Source organism: Panulirus ornatus, chromosome 55 (assembly GCF_036320965.1).
Source record: "Panulirus ornatus isolate Po-2019 chromosome 55, ASM3632096v1, whole genome shotgun sequence".
Lineage (NCBI taxonomy): Eukaryota > Metazoa > Arthropoda > Malacostraca > Decapoda > Palinuridae > Panulirus > Panulirus ornatus.
The window spans coordinates 26885673-26908609 of record NC_092278.1 but is presented as its reverse complement, the minus strand read 5'-3'; the positions used below and the strand labels follow the sequence as shown (position 1 = coordinate 26908609).

The 22937-nt window shown below is 46.1% G+C and overlaps 1 protein-coding gene across 5 annotated transcripts in view; it reads left to right on the top strand.

Annotated features, from left to right (window-relative positions):
* Positions 1–22937, top strand: part of LOC139765620 (WD repeat and SOCS box-containing protein 1-like) — a 193098-nt gene that overhangs the window by 37406 nt on the left and 132755 nt on the right. For 4 of the 5 annotated variants that reach the window (XM_071693289.1, XM_071693287.1, XM_071693290.1 and 1 more), the window contains exon 3: positions 15427–15595. In XM_071693289.1, coding sequence (XP_071549390.1) covers positions 15427–15595 — 169 coding nt within the window. Of the gene's footprint in view, positions 1–5960; positions 6291–15426; positions 15596–22937 lie in introns of those variants that run through there. The other variant, XM_071693288.1, reaches the window with a different exon arrangement.

The window sequence follows — 22937 nt, the reverse complement described above, 5'->3', positions numbered from 1 at the left end:
ACCTTCTACGCTTCTCATGCCACAAGCATCTTTTGCACAAGCCATCACTGCTTCCCTAAATACATCCCATTCCTCCCCCACTCCCCTTACTTCCTTTGTATATGTATATATTGTCATATATACATATATTACTGTCCAGATTTATAAATTGTCATATATACATATATTACTGTCCAGATTTATATATTGTCATACGTATACATAAATTACTGTCTAGATTTGTATATTGTCATATATACATATATTACCATCCAGATTTATATATTGTCATATATACATATATTAATGTCCAGATTTATATATTGTCATATATACATATATTAGTCCAGATTTATATTTATTTATTTATTTTGCTTTGTCACTGTCTCCCGTGTTAGCAAGGTAGTGCAAGGAAACAGACGAAAGAATGGCCCAACCCACCCACATACACATGCATATACATACATGTCCACACACGCCAATATACACACCTATACATCCCAACGTATACATATATATACACACACAGACATATACATATATACTCATGTGCATAATTCATACTGTCTGCCTTTATTCATTCCCATCGCCACCCCACCACACATGAAATAAAAACCCCCTCCCCCCAAATGTGTGTGAGGCAGCACTAGAAAAGGACAACAAAGGCCACATTCGTTCACACTCTCTCTAGCAGTCATGTATAATGCACCGAAACCACAGCTCCCTTTCCACATCCAGGCCCTACAGAACTTTCCATAGTTTACCCCAGACACTTCACATGCCCTGGTTTAATCCGATATATGTATATTCTGTCATATATACATATATTAATGTCCACACTTATATATTGTCATATATACATATATTATTCCAGATTTATATATTGTCATATATACATATATTACTGTCCAGATTTATATTATGTCATATATACATATATTACTGTCCCAATTCATATATTGTCATATATACATATATTAATGTCCAGATTTATATATTGTCATATATACATATATTACTGTCCAGATTTATATATTGTCATATATACATATATTACTGTCCGGGGTAAACCATGGAAAGCTGTGTAGGTATGTATATTTGCGTGTGTGGACGTGTGTATGTACATGTGTATGGGGGGGGTTGGGCCATTTCTTTCGTCTGTTTCCTTGCGCTACCTCGCAAACGCGGGAGACAGCGACGAGGTATAAAAAAAAAAAAAAAAAAAAATTACTGTCCAGATTTATATATTGTCATATATACATATATTACTGTCCAGATTTATATATAGTCATATATTCATATATTACTCTCCAGATTTATACATTGTCATATATACTTACATTACTGTCCAGATTTATATATTGTCATATATACATATATTACTGTCCAGATTTATATATTGTCATATATACATATGTAAATCATTAACAGTTAGTCAGGAGCGAGGTGGGTGCATGCTGCATCCGCAAATGTATGTATGTGTGTGTGTATGTATGAATGTATGTGTATGTATGTATGTGTGTTTATGTGTGTGTGTGTGTGTGTGTGTTTATGTGTGTGTGTATGTGTATGTATGCATGTATGTATGTTTGTGTGTGTATATGTTTATATGTGTTTATGTATGTATGAGTGTATGTATGTGTGTGTGTCTATGTTTGTGTATGTATGTATGTATATATGAGTGTATGTATGTATATATGAGTGTGTGTGGTGTGGTATGGTGTGGTGTGGTGTGGTGCAGCATGTGTGTGGTGTGGTGTGGTGTGGTGCAGAATATGTGTGGTGCAGTGTGGTGTGGTGTGGTGCAACATGTGTGTGGTGCAGTGTGGTGTAGTGTGGTGCTGTGTGGTGTGGTGCAGTGTGGTGTGGTGTGGTGCAGTGTGGTGTGGTGTGGTGCAGTGTGGTGCAGTGTGGTGTGGTGCAGTGTGGTGTGGTGTGGTGCAGTGTGGTGTGGTGTGGTGCAGTGTGGTGTAGTGTGGTGCAGTGTGGTGTGGTGTGGTGCAGCATGTGTGTGGTGCAGTGTGGTGTAGTGTGGTGCTGTGTGGTGTGGTGCAGCATGTGTGTGGTGCAGTGTGGTGCTGTGTGGTGTGGTGCAGCATGTGTGTGGTGCAGTGTGGTGTAGTGTGGTGTGGTGCAGTGTGGTGTGGTGTGGTGCAGTGTGGTGTAGTGTGGTGCTGTGTGGTGTGGTGCAGTGTGGTGTGGTGTGGTGTAGTGTGGTGCTGTGTGGTGTGGTGCAGTGTGGTGTGGTGTGGTGCAGTGTGGTGTGGTGTGGTGCAGAATATGTGTGGTGCAGTGTGGTGTGGTGTGGTGTAGTGTGGTGCTGTGTGGTGTGGTGCAGTGTGGTGTGGTGTGGTGCAGTGCAGTGTGGTTTGGTGTGGTGCAGAATATGTGTGGTGCAGTGTGGTGTGGTGTGGTGCAACATGTGTGTGGTGCAGTGTGGTGCAGTGTGGTGCTGTGTGGTGTGATGCAGTGTGGTGTGGTGTGGTGCAGTGTGGTGCAGTGTGGTGTGGTGTGGTGCAGTGTGGTGCAGTGTGGTGCAGTGTGGTGTGGTGTGGTGTGGTGCAGTGTGGTGTGGTGTGGTGCAGTGTGGTGTGGTGTGGTGCAGTGTGGTGCAGTGTGGTGCAGTGTGGTGTGGTGTGGTGCAGTGTGGTGCAGTGTGGTGTGGTGTGGTGCAGTGTGGTGCAGTGTGGTGCTGTGTGGTGTGGTGCAGTGTGGTGTGGTGCAGTGTGGTGTGGTGCAGTGTGGTGCAGTGTGGTGTGGTGCAGCATGTGTGTGGTGCAGTGTGGTGTAGTGTGGTGCTGTGTGGTGTGGTGCAGTGTGGTGTGGTGTGGTGTAGTGTGGTGCTGTGTGGTGTGGTGCAGTGTGGTGTGGTGTCGTGCAGTGTGGTGTAGTGTGGTGCAGTGTGGTGTGGTGTGGTGCAGTGTGGTGCAGTGTGGTGCAGCATGTGTGTGGTGCAATGTGGTGTAGTGTGGTGCAGCATGTGTGTGGTGCGGTGTGATGTGGTGTGGTGCAGTGTGGTGTGGTGTGGTGCAGTGTGGTGTGGTGCAGTGTGGTGTGGTGCAGTGTGGTGTGGTGCAGTGTGGTGTGGTGTGGTGCAGTGTGGTGTGGTGTAGTGTGGTGTGGTGTGGTGTGGTGCAGCATGTGTGTGGTGCAGTGTGGTGTGGTGTGGCGCAGTGTGGTGTGGTGCAGTGTGGTGTGGTGTGGTGCAGTGTGGTGTGGTGTAGTGTGGTGTGGTGCAGTGTGGTGTGGTGCAGTGTGGTGTGGCGCAGTGTGGTGTGGTGCAGTGTGGTGTGGTGTGGTGCAGTGTGGTGTGGTGTAGTGTGGTGTGGTGCAGTGTGGTGTGGTGCAGTGTGGTGCAGTGTGGTGCAGTGTAGTGTGGTGCAGCATGTGTGTGGTGCAGTGTGGTATGGTGTGGTGCAGTGTGGTGTGGCGCAGTGTGGTGTGGTGTGGTGCAGTGTGGTGTGGTGTGGTGCAGTGTGGTGTGGTGCAGTGTGGTGTGGTGCAGTGTGGTGTGGTGTGGTGCAGTGTGGTGTGGTGTAGTGTGGTGTGGTGCAGTGTGGTGTGGTGTGGTGCAGTGTGGTGTGGTGTGGTGCAGTGTGGTGTGGTGCAGTGTGGTGCAGTGTGGTGTGGTGCAGTGTGGTGTGGTGCAGTGTGGTGTGGTGTGGTGCAGTGTGGTGTGGTGCAGTGTGGTGTGGTGTGGTGCAGTGTGGTGTGGTGTGGTGCAGTGTGGTGTGGTGTGGTGTAGTGTGGTGCTGTGTGGTGTGGTGCAGTGTGGTGTGGTGTGGTGCAGTGTGGTGTAGTGTGGTGCAGTGTGGTGTGGTGCAGTGTGGTGTGGTGTGGTGCAGTGTGGTGTAGTGTGGTGCAGTGTGGTGTGGTGCAGCATGTGTGTGGTGCGGTGTGGTGTAGTGTGGTGTGGTGCAGTGTGGTGTAGTGTGGTGCAGTGTGGGTGTAGTGTGGTGGTGTGGTGGTGTGGTGGTGGTGGTGTGTGGTGTGGTGTGCAGGGGGGGGGGGGGGGGGGGGGGGGGGGGGGGGGGGGGGGGGGGGGGGGGGGGGGGGGGGGGGGGGGGGGGGGGGGGGGGGGGGGGGGGGGGGGGGGGGGGGGGGGGGGGGGGGGGGGGGGGGGGGGGGGGGGGGGGGGGGGGGGGGGGGGGGGGGGGGGGGGGGGGGGGGGGGGGGGGGGGGGGGGGGGGGGGGGGGGGGGGGGGGGGGGGGGGGGGGGGGGGGGGGGGGGGGGGGGGGGGGGGGGGGGGGGGGGGGGGGGGGGGGGGGGGGGGGGGGGGGGGGGGGGGGGGGGGGGGGGGGGGGGGGGGGGGGGGGGGGGGGGGGGGGGGGGGGGGGGGGGGGGGGGGGGGGGGGGGGGGGGGGGGGGGGGGGGGGTGTGGTGTGAGTGTGGTGTGGGCAGTGTGGTGTGGTGCAGTGGTGTGGTGCAGTGTGGTGTGGTGTGGTGCAGGTGTGGTGCAGTGTGGTGTGGTGTGGTGCAGTGTGGTGTGGTGTGGTGCAGTGTGGTGTGGTGCAGTGGTGGTGTGGTGTGGTGCAGTGTGGTGTGGTGTGGTGCAGTGTGTGTGGTGCAGTGTGGTGTGGTGTGGTGCAGTGTGTGTGTGCAGTGTGGTGTTGGTGTGGTGCAGTGTGGTGTGGTGTGGTGCAGTGTGGTGTGGTGCAGTGGTGTGGTGGTGTGGTGCAGTGTGGTGGTGTGGTGCAGTGTGGTGTGGTGTGGTGCAGTGTGGTGTGGTGGTGCAGTGTGGTGTGGTGTGGGGCAGTGTGGTGTGTGCAGTGTGGTGCTGTGTGCAGTGTGGTGTGGTGCAGGTGGTGAGTGGTGTGGTGCAGTGTGGGAGTGGTGTGGTGCAGTGTGGTGTGGTGTGCAGTGTGGTGTGGTGTGGTGCAGTGTGGTGTGGTGCAGTGTGGTGCAGTGTGGGTGCAGTGTGGTGTGGTGCTGGTGTGGTCAGTGGTGTGGTGCAGTGTGGTGTGGTGTGGTGCAGTGTGGTGTGGGTGCGAGTGGGGGTGGGTGCAGTGTGGTGTGGTGTGGTGGGGCAGTGTGGTGTGGTGTGGTGCAGTGTGGTGTGGTGCAGTGTGGTGTGGTGTGGTGCAGTGTGGTGTGGTGTGGTGCATGGTGTGGTGCAGTGTGGTGTGGTGTGGTGCAGTGGTGTGGTGCAGTGTGGTGTGGGTGGTGTGGTGCATGCGGTGTGTGTGGTGTGTGCATGTGGTGTGGTGTGGTGCAGTGTGTGGTGTTGTGGTGCAGTGTGGTGTGGTGTGGTGCAGTGTGGTGTGGTGCTGTGTGGTGTGGTGCAGTGTGGTGTGGTGCAGTGTGTGTGTGTGGTGTAGTGTGGTGTGGTGCAGTGTGGTGTGGTGCAGTGTGGTGTGGTGCAGTGTGGTGTGTGTGTGGTGCAGTGTGGTGTGGTGCAGTGTGGTGCGTGTGGTGCAGTGTGGTGTGGTGCAGCATGTGTGTGGTGCGTGTGATGTAGTGTGGTGCAGTGTAGTGTGGTGTGGTGCAGTGTGGTGTGAGGTGTGGTGCAGTGTGGTGTGGTGTTGGATGCAGTGTGGTGTGGTGCAGTGTGGTGTGGTGTGGTGCAGTGTGGTGTGGTGCAGTGTGTGTGGTGGCAGTGTGGTTGTGGTGTGGTGCAGTGTGGTGTGTGGGTGCAGTGTGGTGTGGTGTGGTGCAGTGTGGTGTGGTGTAGTGTGGTGTGGTGCAGTGTGGTGTGGTGTGGTGCAGTGTGGTGTGGTGTGGTGCAGTGTGGTGTGGTGCAGTGTGGTGCAGTGTGGTGCAGTGTGGTGTGGTGTGGTGCAGTGTGGTGCAGTGTGGTGTGGTGTGGTGTAGTGTGGTGTGGTGCAGTGTGGTGTGGTGTGGTGTGGTGTGGTGTGGTGCAGTGTGGTGTGGTGCAGTGTGGTGTGGTGCTGGTGCAGTGTGGTGTGGTGTGGTGCAGTGTGGTGTGGTGCAGGTGTGGTGTGGTGCAGTGTGGTGTGGTGTGGTGCAGTGTGATGTGGTGCAGTGTGGTGTGGTGTGGTGTGGTGTGCGGCTGACCCAGGCCTAGTATATATAAGGAGAGAGTGAGAGTGTGAGGTGGCAGCAACGTGCAGGCAGTGTGGTGTGTGGAGGTGAACGGTGTGGTAGTGTTGTCTCGTTCTTCTCGGTGGCCTTTGTTATCATAATTTCATTATCAACCATTTACTTTTATTAGAGTTATTTTATGTTGAAGAGTTGTATGGTAACTTGTATGTGTGATATTATCTTGAGTAGTGTATATATCAAGACATACATATAGGAATCGATCAACAAGGAATGGAACACACTTTAGCCCACAACAAGGAACATTATGGTAAGTGGTTTGTCTGGTTCTCGAATGTAGCAATCAATGTTTCACTAACGCTAACCTCCCAGGCACCTCATTCTTACAAGGTTCGTACGCTAACCTAACCTAACCTAACCTAACCTCCCAGGCACCTAAACTACCTAGATTAACCTGACCTAACCTAACCTAACCTAGTTAACCTGACCTAACCTAACTAACCTAGATTAACCTGACCTAACCTAACCTCCCAGGCACCTCATTGTTACAAGGTTCGTACGCTAACCTAACCTAACCTCACCTAGTCTAGTAACCAAACCTATTAACTACCTAACTAACCTAACCTAGATTAACCTGACATAACCTAACCTAACCTCCCAGGCACCTCATTCTACAAGGTTCGTACGCTAACCTAACCTAACCTCACCTAGTCTAGCTTAACCTAAACTAACCTAGATTAATGACCTAACCGTACCTAACCTAGATTAACCTGACCTAACCTACCTAACCTATTAACTGACTAACCTACTCCAGCCTATTGTTACAAGGTTCGTACGCTAACCTAACCTAACCTCACTATCTAGCTTAACTAACTACCTAATAACTGACCTAACTAACCTAGATACCTGACCTAACCTAACTAACCTAGATTAACCTGACCTAACCTAACCTAACCTAGATTAACCTGACCTAACCTAACCTAACCTCACCTAGTCTAGCTTAACCTAACCTAACCTAGATTAACCTGACCTAACCTAACCTAACCTAGATTAACCTGACCTAACCTAACCTAACCTAGATTAACCTGACCTAACCTAACCTCCCAGACACCTCATTGTTACAAGGTTCGTACGCTAACCTAACCTAACCTAACCTAGTCTAGCTTAACCTAAACTAACCTAGATTAACCTGACCTAACCTAACCTAACCTAGATTAACCTGACCTAACCTAACCTAACCTAGATTAACCTGACCTAACCTAACCTAACCTAGATTAACCTGACCTAACCTAACCTAGATTAACCTGACGTAACCTAACCTAACCTAACCTAGATTAACCTGACCTAACCTAACCTAACCTCCCAGGCATCTCATTGTTACAAGGTTCGTACGCTAACCTAACCTAACCTCACCTAGTCTAGCTTAACCTAAACTAACCTAGATTAACCTGACCTAACCTACCCTAACCTAGATTAACCTGACCTAACCTACCCTACGTAGCTTAACCTGACCTAACCTAACCTAACCTAGATTAACCTGACCTAACCTAACCTAACCTCCCAGGCACCTCATTGTTACAAGGTTCGTACGCTAACCTAACCTAACCTCACCTAGTCTAGCTTAACCTAAACTAACCTAGATTAACCTGACCTAACCTAATCTAACCTAGATTAACCTGACCTAACCTAACCTAACCTAGCTTAACCTAACCTAACCTAACCTAACCTAACCTAGATTAACCTGACCTAACCTAACCTAACGTAGCTTAACCTGACCTAACCTAACCTAGCTTAACCTGACCTGACCTAACCTAACCTAGCTTAACCTGATCTAACCTAACCTAACGTAGCTTAACCTGACCTAACCTAACCTAACGTAGCTTAACCTAACCTAACCTAACCTAACGTACCTTAACCTAACCTCACCTAGTCTAGCTTAACCTAAACTAACCTAGATTAACCTGACCTAACCTAACGTAGCTTAACCTGACCTAACCTAACCTAACGTAGCTTAACCTGACCTGACCTAACCTAACCTAACCTAACCTAACCTAACCTAACCTAGCTTAACCTGACCTAACCTAACCTAACCTAACGTAGCTTAACCTGACCTAACCTAACCTAACGTAGCTTAACCTAACCTAACCTAACCTAACCTAACCTAACGTAGCTTAACCTGACCTAACCTAACCTAACGTAGCTTAACCTGACCTAACCTAACCTAACGTAGCTTAACCTAACCTAACCTACCCGAACCTACCTTAACCTAACCTCACCTAGTCTAGCTTAACCTAAACTAACCTAGATTAACCTGACCTGACCTAACCTAGCTTAACCTGACCTAACCTAACCTAACGTAGCTTAACCTGACCTAACCTAACCTAGCTTAACCTGACCTAACCTAACCTAACCTAACCTAACCTAGCTTAACCTAACCTAACCTAACCTAACCTAACCGAACCTACCTTAACCTAACCTCACCTAGTCTAGCTTAACCTAAACTAACCTAGATTAACCTGACCTAACCTAACCTAGCTTAACCTGACCTAACCTAACCTAACCTAACCTAGCTTAACCTGACCTAACCTAACCTAACGTAGCTTAACCTGACCTAACCTAACCTAACCTAACCTAATTTAACCTAACCTCACCTAGTCTAGCTTAACCTAAACTAACCTAGATTAACCTGACCTAACCTAGCTTAACCTAACCTAACCTAACGTAGCTTAACCTGACCTAACCTAACCTAACCTACCTTAACCTAACCTCACCTAGTCTAGCTTAACCTAGATTAACCTGACCTAACCTAACCCAACCTAGCTTAACCTGACCTAACCTAACTTAACGTAGCTTAACTTGACCCAACCCAACCTAGCTTAACCTGACCTAACCTAACCTAACGTAGCTTAACCTGACTTAACCTAACCTAACCTAGCTTAACCTGACCTGACCTAACCTAACCTAGCTTAACCTAACCTGACCTAACCTAACCTAGCTTAACCTGACCTAACCTAACCTAACCTAGCTTAACCTGACCTAACCTAACCTAACCTAGCTTAACCTGACCTAACCTAACCTAACGTAGCTTAACTTGACCTAACCCAACCTAGCTTAACCTGACCTAACCTAACCTAACCTAATCTAGCTTAACCTGACCTAACCTAACCTAACCTAACGTAGCTTAACTTGACCTAACCCAACCTAGCTTAACCTAACCTAACCTAGCTTAACCTGACCTAACCTAACGTAGCTTAACTTGACCTAACCCAACCTAGCTTAACCTGACCTAACCTAACCTAACCTAACCTAGCTTAACCTAACCTGACCTAACCTAACGTAGCTTAACCTGACCTAACCTAACCTAGCTTAACCTGACCTGACCTAACCTAACCTAACGTAGCTTAACCTGACCTGACGTAACGTAACCTAGCTTAACCTGACCTGACCTAACCTAACCTAGCTTAACCTGACCTGACCTAACCTAACCTAGCTTAACCTAACCTAGCTTAACCTGACCTAACCTAGCTTAACCTAACCTAACGTAGCTTAACCTGACCTAACCTTACCTAACCTAGCTTAACCTAACCTCACCTAACCTAACCTGACCTAACCTAACCTAACCTAACCTAGCTTAACCTAACCTAACCTAACCTAGCTTAACCTGACCTAACCTAACCTAACCTACTTTAACATACCAGAAGAAAAAGTGCCTTATTTTTTTATTTTTTTTTATTTATTTGTTCTTTGTGGGGGGGGGGGATGGTAATTTTGATGAGGTGTAAGGTAAAGTATTGTTATTTGCTTAGTGAGTGAGTCATTTTGTTTACCGCTTAGTGAGTGAGTCATGTTGTTTACCGCTTAGTGAGTGAGTCACTTTCTTTACCGCTTAATGAGTGAGTTATGTTGTTTACCGCTTAGTGAGTGAGTCATGTTGGTTGTTTAGCGCTTAGTGAGTGAGTCATAATGTGGTTTGTTTAGCTCTTAGTGAGCGAGTATGTTGTTTGTTTACCGCATAGTGAGTGAGTCGTGTTGTGGTTTGTTTAGTGCATAGAGAGTCATGTTTTTGTTTGTTTAGCGCTGAGTGAGTGAGCCATGTTGTTTGTTTAGCTCTGAGTGAGTGAGCCATGTTGTTGTTTGTTTAGCGCTGAGTGAGTGAGCCATGTTTTTGTTTGTTTAGCGCTGAGTGAGTGAGCCATGTTGTTGTTTAGCGCTGAGTGAGTGAGCCATGTTGTTGTTTGTTAGCTCTGAGTGAGTGAGCCATGTTGTTTTGTTTAGTCTGAGTGAGTGAGCATGTTGTTGTTTGTTTAGCGCTGAGTGAGTGAGCCATGTTGTTTTTTAGCGCTGAGTGAGTAGCCTTTGTTTGTTTAGCGCTGAGTGAGTGAGCATGTTGTTTTTGTTTAGCTAGTGAGTGGCCTGTTGTTGTTTAGCGCTGATGTGAGTGAGGCCATGTTGTTGTTTGTTTAGAGCTGAGAGTGAGTGAGCCATGTTGTTTGTTTAGCGCTGACGTGAGTGAGCCATGTTGTTTTGGTTTAGCGCTGAGGATGTGAACCATGTTGTTGTTTTAGCGTGATTGAGTGAGCCATGTTGTTTGTTTAAGGACTGAGTGAGTGAGCCAGGTTGTTTGTTTTAGCGCGGAGTGAGTGGAGCTGTTGTTGTTTGTTGCGCTGGAGGTGGGTGCGCATGTTGTTTGTTTAGGCTGAGTGAGTGGGCCATGTTGTTTGTTAGCGTGAGTGAGTGAGCCATGTTGTTGTTTGTTTAGCGCTGATTTTTAGTGATGTGAGCCATGTTGTTTGTTTTAGCGTGAGTGAGTGGAGCATGTTGTTTGTTTAGCGCTGATGGAGTGAAGTGACCATGTTGTATGTTTAGCGCTGAGTGAGTGAGCCATGTGTTGTTTGTTTAGCGCTGAGTGAGTGAGCCATGTTGTTTGTTTAGCGCTGAGTGAGTGAGCCTGTTGTTGGTTTGTTTAGCGCTGAGTGAGTGAGCCATGTTGTTTGTTTAGCGCTGAGTGAGTGAGCCATGTTGTTTGTTTAGCGCTGAGTGAGTGAGCCATGTTGTTGTTTGTTTAGCGCTGAGTGAGTGAGCCATGTTGTTTTTGTTTAGCGCTGAGTGAGTGAGCCATGTTGTTGTTTGTTTAGCGCTGAGTGAGTGAGCCATGTTGTTTTGTTTAGCGCTGAGTGAGTGAGCCATGTTGTTTGTTTAGCGCTGAGTGAGTGAGCCATGTTGTTTGTTTAGCGCTGAGTGAGTGAGCCATGTTGTTGTTTGTTTAGCGCTGAGTGAGTGAGCCATGTTGTTTGTTTAGCGCTGAGTGAGTGAGCCATGTTGTTTGTTTAGCGCTGAGTGAGTGAGCCATGTTGTTTGTTTAGCGCTGAGTGAGTGAGCCATGTTGTTGTTTGTTTAGCGCTGAGTGAGTGAGCCATGTTGTTGTTTGTTTAGCGCTGAGTGAGTGAGCCATGTTGTTTGTTTAGCGCTGAGTGAGTGAGCCATGTTGTTTGTTTAGCGCTGAGTGAGACCATGTTGTTTGTTTAGCGCTTAGTGAGTGAGCCATGTTGTTTGTTTAGCGCTGAGTGAGTGAGCCATGTTGTTTGTTTAGCGCTGAGTGAGTGAGCCATGTTGTTGTTTGTTTAGCGCTGAGTGAGTGAGCCATGTTGTTTGTTTAGCGCTGAGTGAGTGAGCCATGTTGTTTGTTTAGCGCTGAGTGAGTGAGCCATGTTGTTTTGTTTAGCGCTGAGTGAGTGAGCCATGTTGTTGTTTGTTTAGCGCTGAGTGAGTGAGCCATGTTGTTTGTTTAGCGCTGAGTGAGTGAGCCATGTTGTTGTTTGTTTAGCGCTGAGTGAGTGAGCCATGTTGTTTGTTTAGCGCTGAGTGAGTGAGCCATGTTGTTGTTTGTTTAGCGCTGAGTGAGTGAGCCATGTTGTTTGTTTAGCGCTTGAGTGAGTGAGCCATGTTGTTTGTTTAGCGCTGAGTGAGTGAGCCATGTTGTTTGTTTAGCGCTGAGTGAGTGAGCCATGTTGTTTGTTTAGCGCTGAGTGAGTGAGCCATGTGTTGTTTGTTTAGCGCTGAGTGAGTGAGCCATGTTGTTTGTTTAGCGCTGAGTGAGTGAGCCATGTTGTTGTTTGTTTAGCGCTGAGTGAGGAGCCTATGTTGTTTGTTTAGCGCTGAGTGAGTGAGCCATGTTGTTTGTTTAGCGCTGAGTGAGTGAGCCATGTTGTTTGTTTAGCGCTGAGTGAGTGAGCCATGTTGTTTGTTTAGCGCTGAGTGAGTGAGCCATGTTGTTTGTTTAGCGCTGAGTGAGTGAGCCATGTTGTTTGTTTAGCGCTGAGTGAGTGAGCCATGTTGTTTGTTTAGCGCTGAGTGAGTGAGCCATGTTGTTGTTTGTTTAGCGCTGAGTGAGTGAGCCATGTTGTTTGTTTAGCGCTGAGTGAGTGAGCCATGTTGTTTGTTTAGCGCTGAGTGAGTGAGCCATGTTGTTTGTTTAGCGCTGAGTGAGTGAGCCATGTTGTTGTTTGTTTAGCGCTGAGTGAGTGAGCCATGTTGTTTGTTTAGCGCTTAGTGAGTGAGCTATGTTGTTTGTTTAGCGCTGAGTGAGTGAGCCATGTTGTTTGTTTAGCGCTGAGTGAGTGAGCCATGTTGTTTGTTTAGCGCTGAGTGAGTGAGCCATGTTGTTTGTTTAGCGCTGAGTGAGTGAGCCATGTTGTTTGTTTAGCGCTGAGTGAGTGAGCCATGTTGTTGTTTGTTTAGCGCTGAGTGAGAGCTATGTTGTTTGTTTAGCGCTGAGTGAGAGCTATGTTGTTTGTTTAGCGCTGAGTGAGTGAGCCATGTTGTTTGTTTAGCGCTGAGTGAGAGCTATGTTGTTTGTTTAGCGCTGAGTGAGTGAGCCATGTTGTTTGTTTAGCGCTGAGTGAGTGAGCCATGTTGTTTGTTTAGCGCTGAGTGAGTGAGCCGTGTTGTTTGTTTAGCGCTGAGTGAGTGAGCCATGTTGTTGTTTGTTTAGCGCTGAGTGAGTGAGCCATGTTGTTGTTTGTTTAGCGCTGAGTGAGTGAGCCATGTTGTTGTTTGTTTAGCGCTGAGTGAGTGAGCCACGTTGTTGTTTGTTTAGCGCTGAGTGAGTGAGCCATGTTGTTGTTTGTTTAGCGCTGAGTGAGTGAGAGCCATGTTGTTTGTTTAGCGCTTACTGAGTGAGTCATGTTTCTTTAGTGCTAGAGAGTGAGACATGCTGTTGTGGTGTGTGTGTGTGTGTGTGTGTGTGTGTGTGTGTGTGTGTGTGTGTGTGTGTGTGTGTGTGTGTGTTCCATCTTACAACATTCAGTAATAAGATAACAACAGTAATATGTGTTACAACATGTGTTGCCTCCCAGTTCAGTTGGTAGGTTTTACCTGACGCTGCTCACGTACTCTACAACACGAGTTCATGCATGCAACCTTACCTCTCTCTCTCTCTCTCTCTCTCTCTCTCTCTCTCTCTCTCTCTCTCTCTCTCTCTCTCTCATCAGATTGGGGAAGAGCAGTGTGGTTTCAGAAGTGGTAAAGGATGTGTGGATCAGGTGTTTGCTTTGAAGAATGTATGTGAGAAATACTTAGAAAAGCAAATGGATTTGTATGTAGCATTTATGGATCTGGAGAAGGCATATGATAGAGTTGATAGAGATGCTCTGTGGAAGGTATTAAGAATATATGGTGTGGGAGGCAAGTTGTTAGAAGCAGTGAAAAGTTTTTATCGAGGATGTAAGGCATGTGTACGTGTAGGAAGAGAGGAAAGTGATTGGTTCTCAGTGAATGTAGGTTTGCGGCAGGGGTGTGTGATGTCTCCACGGTTGTTTAATTTGTTTATGGATGGGGTTGTTAGGGAGGTGAATGCAAGAGTTTTGGAAAGAGGGGCAAGTATGAAGTCTGTTGGGGATGAGAGAGCTTGGGAAGTGAGTCAGTTGTTCGCTGATGATACAGCGCTGGTGGCTGATTCATGTGAGAAACTGCAGAAGCTGGTGACTGAGTTTGGTAAAGTGTGTGAAAGAAGAAAGTTAAGAGTAAATGTGAATAAGAGCAAGGTAATTAGGTACAGTAGGGTTGAGGGTTAAGTCAATTGGGAGGTAAGTTTGAATGGAGCAAAACTGGAGGAAGTAAAGTGTTTTAGATATCTGGGAGTGGATCTGGCAGCGGATGGAACCATGGAAGCGGAAGTGGATCATAGGGTGGGGGAGGGGGCAAAAATCCTGGGAGCCTTGAAGAATGTGTGGAAGTCGAGAACATTATCCTGGAAAGCAAAAATGGGTACGTTTGAAGGAATAGTGGTTCCAACAATGTTGTATGGTTGCGAGGCGTGGGCTATGGATAGAGTTGTGCGCAGGAGGATGGATGTGCTGGAAATGAGATGTTTGAGGACAATGTGTGGTGTGAGGTGGTTTGATCGAGTAAGTAACGTAAGGGTAAGAGAGATGTGTGGAAATAAAAAGAGCGTGGTTGAGAGAGCAGAAGAGGGTGTTTTGAAATGGTTTGGGCACATGGAGAGAATGAGTGAGGAAAGATTGACCAAGAGAATATATGTGTCAGAGGTGGAGGGAACGAGGAGAAGTGGGAGACCAAATTGGAGGTGGAAAGATGGAGTGAAAAAGATTTTGTGTGATTGGGGCCTGAACATGCAGGAGGGTGAAAGGAGGGCAAGGAATAGAGTGAATTGGAGCGATGTGGTATACAGGGGTTGACGTGCTGTCAGTGGATTGAATCAAGGCATGTGAAGCGTCCGGGGTAAACCATGGAAAGCTGTGTAGGTATGTATATTTGCGTGTGTGGACGTATGTATATACATGTGTATGGGGGGGGTTGGGCCATTTCTTTCGTCTGTTTCCTTGCGCTACCTCGCAAACGCGGGAGACAGCGACAAAGCCAAAAAAAAAAAAAAAAAAAAAAAATATATATATATATATATATATATATATATATATATATATATATATATTCTTTCATAGTATATGTTATAGTTAATCACTGTTTCCTGCATCAGTGAGGTAGCAGAAGGAAACAGACGAAGAATGGCCCAGCCGCAAATATATGCACACATACATAAACACCCATATACGCATATATACATACATATACATATCAACATACACATATATATACATACACAGACTTATACATATATACACATGTACATATTCATACTTGCTGCCTTCATCCATTCTTGCTGCCACCTCGCCACACATGAAATGGCACCCTCTCCCCTCGCGCGTGCGTGAGGTAGCACTAGAAAAAGACAACAAAAGCCACATTTGTTCACACTCAGTCTCTGGTTGTCATGTGTAGTGCGCTGAAACCACAGCTCCCTTACCACATCCAGGCCCCATATATATGTTTGGTATAAACCGTATTACACAAATATATGCTAAGACTTATGTAAAAGTTAACAACTGGCCTGTATGAAATAAAGTAAGACAGGGAACTTTATGTTGCAGGACAGGCACGTGTGATCGGTGAGTTGATCACTGGACGGAACGGAAACGACTACGCTCCCGGTGGAGAGTCGTGGAAATGTGCCTTCGCTCCAGATGAATCTCGCTTTGCATGGTCATGTGGCTTTAGGAAGGTCATCATTCTCCCCTGGAACAGATACAAGAACTGTCTGTAAGTCATCACAAATTATTGTACCTTTCTCACGATAGAAGTAGTCGTTCTCTCTTGATAATAATATTAAAGATAATAATTATGATAATGATAATAATATAATGATAATACCCCAGAACCCCTTTCCTGGGTCCCCAACAGCTTAAGACTGCATTATACTCAGTAGCAGGTAGAGGATACAGTCCTTTCAAGTAAATTTTTGAGGCGTTACAGCCTCACCAAAGGTGACTTCATTTATGTTGTAACCCTAGCCAGGCAGAGCACAATAACACTCTTTGTTTTAATATGTATCTCATTTCCTGCATTAGCGTGGTAGCACCAAGAGCAGACAAAAATAGTTGCCTCATTCACTCACATCCCTTCTGGCTGTCATGTATAATGCACCAAAACCATAGCTTCCCATGTACATCCAGAGCCAGTTTTTATGAAAGAGGCTTAGTGTTACCTAGAACCCCCTTTCTAAAGGCATCTGAAGCCCAAGGCTGAACTTCCAATTGCAGAGAAATGTAGAGTCCTCTAGAATGATAAGTTATTTGATGGAACTTTACTCACTGTGATACAGACTTTTCAAAAGTAACAGTCCCGTAACACCTGAGCATGTGAAGCGTCTGGGGTAAACCATGGAAAGTTCTGTGGGGCCTGGATGTGGAAAGGGAGCTGTGGTTTTGGTGCATTATTACTTGACAGCTAGAGACTGAGTGTGAACTAATGTGGCCTTTGTTGTCTTTTCCTAGCGCTACCTCACGCACGCTCAGGAGGAATAGGGTGCCATTTCATGTGTGGCGGGGTGGCAATGGGAATAGATGAAGGCATTAAGTGTGGATGTGTACACGTGTATTTATGTACATGTCTCTGTACGTGTATGTATGTATACGTTGAAATGTATAGGTAAGTATATGTGCGTGTGTGGTTGTTTATGTATGTACATGTGTATGTGGGTGGGTTGGGCCATTCTTTTGTCCGTTTCCTTGCGCTACCACCTTCATAATGCGGAAGGCAATGACTAAGTATAATGAATATATAAATAAATGTATATTTTTTTTACATAATCGCTGTTTCCCGTGTCAGTGAGGTAGTGCCAGGAAACAAATGAAGAATGGCCCATCCACTCATATACATATATATATATATACATAAATGCCCACACACGCATATATACATACATGTTGGAAAGGATCACAGTTTTGCGCGTGATCAAGTATATTCCTATGAGTCCACGGGGAAATGAAACACAAGAAGTTCCCAAGTGTACTTTTGTATAATAATCACATCATTAGGGGAGATACAAGAAAGAAATGTAAGTCAGTTGATATACATCCCTCCAGCTGCCCCTCTCAGCACATTAACATGCAAAAGTCTCTCTTTCACACGCCTATCACTTACATGTAATCCAATAATGCCCTCTGGCCATCTCTCCTTCTCATATACGTATACTTATGTATGTCTCTTATTAAATCAGGTATTCCCAGTCACCAGTCCATTTTCAGCACACAAATCTGCAAGGTATTCACCATTTTCATTTACAACACTGAACATCCCATGTAAACCAATCATACCCTCAACTGGCACATTACTCACCTTTGCATTCAAATCAGCCATCACTATAACCCGGTCTCATGTATCAAAGCTGCTAACACTCACTCAGCTGCTCCCAAAACACTTGCCTCTCCTGATCTTTCTTCTCATGCCCAAGTGCATATGCACCAATAATCACCCATCTCTCTCCATCCACTTTCAGTTTTACCCATATCAGTTGAGAGTTTACTTTCTTACACTCTGTCACATACTCCCACAACTTCTGCTTCAGGAGAAGTGCTACTCCTTCCTTTGCTCTTGCCCTCTCACCAACCCCTGACTTTACTCCCAAGACATTCCCAAACCACTCTTCCCCTTTACCCTTGAGCTTCGTTTCACTCAGAGACAAAAGATCCAGGTTCCTTTCCTCAAACATACTACCTATCTCTCCTTTTTTCTCATCTTGGTTACATCCACACACATTTAGACACCCCAGTCTGAGCCTTCGAGGAGGATGAGCACTCCCCGCGTGACTCCTTCCTCTGTTTCCCCTTTTAGAAAGTTAAAATACAAGGAGGGGAGGATTTCTAGCTCCCGCTCCCTGGAGGTTTGTATGTTATATGGTAGTGCGTGTTCAATTGCACTGTAAATTGTTTCTTACATTTTTCATATGTATATATATGTATGTGTGTGTGTGTGTATGTGCATATGTGTGTGTGTGTGTGTGTGTGTGTGTATATGTATATATATATGTATATTATCCCTGGGGATAGGGGTGAAAGAATACTTCCCACGTATTCCTCGCGTGTCGTAGAAAGCGACTAGAGGGGACGGGAGCGGGGGGCCGGAAATCCTCCCCTCCTTGTATTAACTTTCTAAAATGGGAAACAGAAGAAGGAGTCACGCGGGGAGTGATCATCCTCCTCGAAGGCTCAGAGTGGGGTGCCTAAATGTGTGTGGATGTAACCAAGATGTGAAAAAAGGAGAGATAGGTAGTATGTTTGAGGAAAGGAACCTGGATGTTTTGGCTCTGAGTGAAACGAAGCTCAAGGGTAAAGGGGAAGAGTGGTTTGGAAATGTCTGGGGAGTGAAGTCAGGGGTTAGTGAGAGGACAAGAGCAAGGGAAGGAGTAGCAATACTCCTGAAACAGGAGTTGTGGGAGTATGTGATAGAATGTAAGAAAGTAAATTCTCGATTAATATGGGTAAAATTGAAAGTTGATGGAGAGAGGTGGGTGATTATTGGTGCATATGCACCTGGGCATGAGAAGAAAGATCATGAGAGGCAAGTGTTTTGGGAGCAGCTAAATGAGTGTGTTAGCGGTTTTGATGCACGAGACCGGGTTATAGTGATGGGTGATTTGAATGCAAAGGTGAGTAATGTGGCAGTTGAGGGAATAATTGGTATGCATGGGGTGTTCAGTGTTGTAAATGGAAATGGTGAAGAGCTTGTAGATTTATGTGCTGAAAAAGGACTGATGATTGGGAATACCTGGTTTAAAAAGCGAGATATACATAAGTATACTTATGTAAGTAGGAGAGATGGCCAGAGAGCGTTATTGGATTACGTGTTAATTGACAGGCGTGCGAAAGAGAGACTTTTGGATGTTAATGTGCTGAGAGGTGCAACTGGAGGGATGTCTGATCATTATCTTGTGGAGGCTAAGGTGAAGATTAGTATGGGTTTTCAGAAAAGAGGAGTGAATGTTGGGGTGAAGAAGGTGGTGAGAGTAAGTGAGCTTGGGAAGGAGACCTGTGTGGGGAAGTACCAGGAGAGACTGTGTACAGAATGGAAAAAGGTGAGAACAATGGAAGTAAGGGGAGTGGGGGAGGAATGGGATGTATTTAGGGAATCAGTGATGGATTGCGCAAAAGATGCTTGTGGCATGAGAAGAGTGGGAGGTGGGCTGTTTAGAAAGGGTAGTGAGTGGTGGGATGAAGAAGTAAGAGTATTAGTGAAAGAGAAGAGAGAGGCATTTGGACGATTTTTGCAGGGAAAAAATGCAATTGAGTGGGAGAAGTATAAAAGAAAGAGACAGGAGGTCAAGAGAAAGGTGCAAGAGGTGAAAAAAAGGGCAAATGAGAGTTGGGGTGAGAGACTATCAGTAAATTTTAGGGAGAATAAAAAGATGTTCTGGAAGGAGGTAAATAGGGTGCGTAAGACAAGGGAGCAAATGGGAACATCAGTGAAGGGCGTAAATGGGGAGGTGATAACAAGTAGCGGTGATGTGAGAAGGAGATGGAATGAGTATTTTGAAGGTTTGTTGAATGTGTCTGATGACAGAGTGGCAGATATAGGGTGTTTTGGTCGAGGTGGTGTGCAAAGTGAGAGGGTTAGGGAAAATGAGTTGGTAAACAGAGAAGAGGTAGTAAAAGCTTTGCGGAAGATGAAAGCCGGCAAGGCAGCAGGTTTGGATGGTATTGCAGTGGAATTTATTAAGAAAGGGGGTGACTGTATTGTTGACTGGTTGGTAAGGTTATTTAATGTATGTATGACTCATGGTGAGGTGCCTGAGGATTGGCGGAATGCGTGCATAGTGCCATTGTACAAAGGCAAAGGGGATAAGAGTGAGTGCTCAAATTACAGAGGTATAAGTTTGTTGAGTATTCCTGGTAAATTATATGGGAGGGTATTGATTGAGAGGGTGAAGGCATGTACAGAGCATCAGATTGGGGAAGAGCAGTGCGGTTTCAGAAGTGGTAGAGGATGTGTGGATCAGGTGTTTGCTTTGAAGAATGTATGTGAGAAATACTTAGAAAAGCAAATGGATTTGTATGTAGCATTTATGGATCTGGAGAAGGCATATGATAGAGTTGATAGAGATGCTCTGTGGAAGGTATTAAGAATATATGGTGTGGGAGGCAAGTTGTTAGAAGCAGTGAAAAGTTTTTATCGAGGATGTAAGGCATGTGTACGTGTAGGAAGAGAGGAAAGTGATTGGTTCTCAGTGAATGTAGGTTTGCGGCAGGGGTGTGTGATGTCTCCATGGTTGTTTAATTTGTTTATGGATGGGGTTGTAAGGGAGGTAAATGCAAGAGTCCTGGAAAGAGGGGCAAGTATGAAGTCTGTTGGGGATGAGAGAGCTTGGGAAGTGAGTCAGTTGTTGTTCGCTGATGATACAGCGCTGGTGGCTGATTCATGTGAGAAACTGCAGAAGCTGGTGACTGAGTTTGGTAAAGTGTGTGGAAGAAGAAAGTTGAGAGTAAATGTGAATAAGAGCAAGGTTATTAGGTACAGTAGGGGTGAGGGTCAAGTCAATTGGGAGGTGAGTTTGAATGGAGAAAAACTGGAGGAAGTGAAGTGTTTTAGATATCTGGGAGTGGATCTGTCAGCGGATGGAACCATGGAAGCGGAAGTGGATCATAGGGTGGGGGAGGGGGCGAAAATTTTGGGAGCCTTGAAAAATGTGTGGAAGTCGAGAACATTATCTCGGAAAGCAAAAATGGGTATGTTTGAGGGAATAGTGGTTCCAACAATGTTGTATGGTTGCGAGGCGTGGGCTATGGATAGAGATGTGCGCAGGAGGATGGATGTGCTGGAAATGAGATGTTTGAGGACAATGTGTGGTGTGAGGTGGTTTGACCGAGTAAGTAACGTAAGGGTAAGAGAGATGTGTGGAAATAAAATGAGCGTGGTTGAGAGAGCAGAAGAGGGTGTTTTGAAATGGTTTGGGCACATGGAGAGAATGAGTGAGGAGAGATTGACCAAGAGGATATATGTGTCGGAGGTGTAGGGAACGAGGAGAAGAGGGAGACCAAATTGGAGGTGGAAAGATGGAGTGAAAAAGATTTTGTGTGATCGGGGCCTGAACATGCAGGAGGGTGAAAGGAGGGCAAGAAATAGAGTGAATTGGAGTCATGTGGTATACAGGGGTTGACGTGCTGTCAGTGGATTGAAGCAAGGCATGTGAAGCGTCTGGGGTAAACCATGGAAAGCTGTGTAGGTATGTATATTTGCGTGTGTGGACGTGTGTATGTACATGTGTATGGGGGGGGGGGTTGGGCCATTTCTTTCGTCTGTTTCCTTGCGCTACCTCGCAAACGCGGGTGACAGCGACAAAGTATAAAAAAAAAAAAAAAAAAAAAAAAAAATATATATATATATATATATATATATATATATATATATATATATATATATATATATATTTTTGCTTTGATGCTGTCTCCCGCGTTTGCAAGGTAGCGCAAGGAAACAGATGAAAGAAATGGCCCAACCCACCCCCATACACATGTATATACATACGTCCACACACGCAAATATACATACCTACACAGCTTTCCATGGTTTACCCCAGACGCTTCACATGCCCTGATTCAATCCACTGACAGCACGTCAACCCCGGTATACCACATCGATCCAATTCACTCTATTCCTTGCCCTCCTTTCACCCTCCTGCATGTTCAGGCCCCGATCACACAAAATCTTTTTCACTCCATCTTTCCACCTCCAGTTTGGTCTCCCTCTTCTCCTCGTTCCCTCCACCTCCGACACATATATCATCTTGGTCAATCTTTCCTCACTCATTCTCTCCATGTGCCCAAACCATTTCAAAACACCCTCTTCTGCTCTCTCAACCACGCTCTTTTTATTTCCACACATTTCTCTTACCCTTACGTTACTTACTCGATCAAACCACCTCACACCACACATTGTCCTCAAACATCTCATTTCCAGCACATCCACCCTCCTCCGCACAACTCTATCCATAGCCCACGCCTCGCAACCATACAACATTGTTGGAACCACTATTCCTTCAAACGTACCCATTTTTGCTTTCCGAGATAATGTTCTCGACTTCCACACATTCTTCAAGGCTCCCAGGATTTTTGCCCCCTCCCCCACCCTATGATCCACTTCCACTTCCATGGTTCCATCCGCTGCCAGATATCTAAAACACTTTACTTCCTCCAGTTTTGCTCCATTCAAACTTACCTCCCAATTGACTTGACCCTCAACCCTACTGTACCTAATTACCTTGCTCTTATTCACATTTACTCTTAACTTTCTTCTTTCACACACTTTACCAAACTCAGTCACCAGCTTCTGCAGTTTCTCACATGAATCAGCCACCAGCGCTGTATCATCAGCGAACAACAACTGACTCACTTCCCAAGCTCTCTCATCCCCAACAGACTTCATACTTGCCCCTCTTTCCAAAACTCTTGCATTCACCTCCCTAACAACCCCATCCATAAACAAATTAAACATCCATGGAGACATCACACACCCCTGCCGCAAACCTACATTCACTGAGAACCAATCACTTTCCTCTCTTCCTACATATACACATGCCTTACATCCTCGATAAAAACTTTTCACTGCTTCTAACAATTTGCCTCCCACACCATATATTCTTAATACCTTCCACAGAGCATCTCTATCAACTCTATCATATGCCTTCTCCAGATCCATAAATGCTACATACAAATCCATTTGCTTTTCTATGTATTTCTCACATACATTCTTCAAAGCAAACACCTGATCCACACATCCTCTACCACTTCTGAAACCACACTGCTCTTCCCCAGTCTGATGCTCTGTACATGCCTTCACCCTCTCAATCAATACCCTCCCATATTATATACCAGGAATATATATATATATATATATATATATATATATATATATATATATATATATATATATATATATATTATTTTTTTTTATTATATTATACTTTGTCGCTGTCTCCCGCGTTTGCGAGGTAGCGCAAGGAAACAGACGAAAGAAATGGCCCAACCCCCCCATACACATGTATATACATACGTCCACACACGCAAATATACACACCTACACAGCTTTCCATGGTTTACCCCAGACGCTT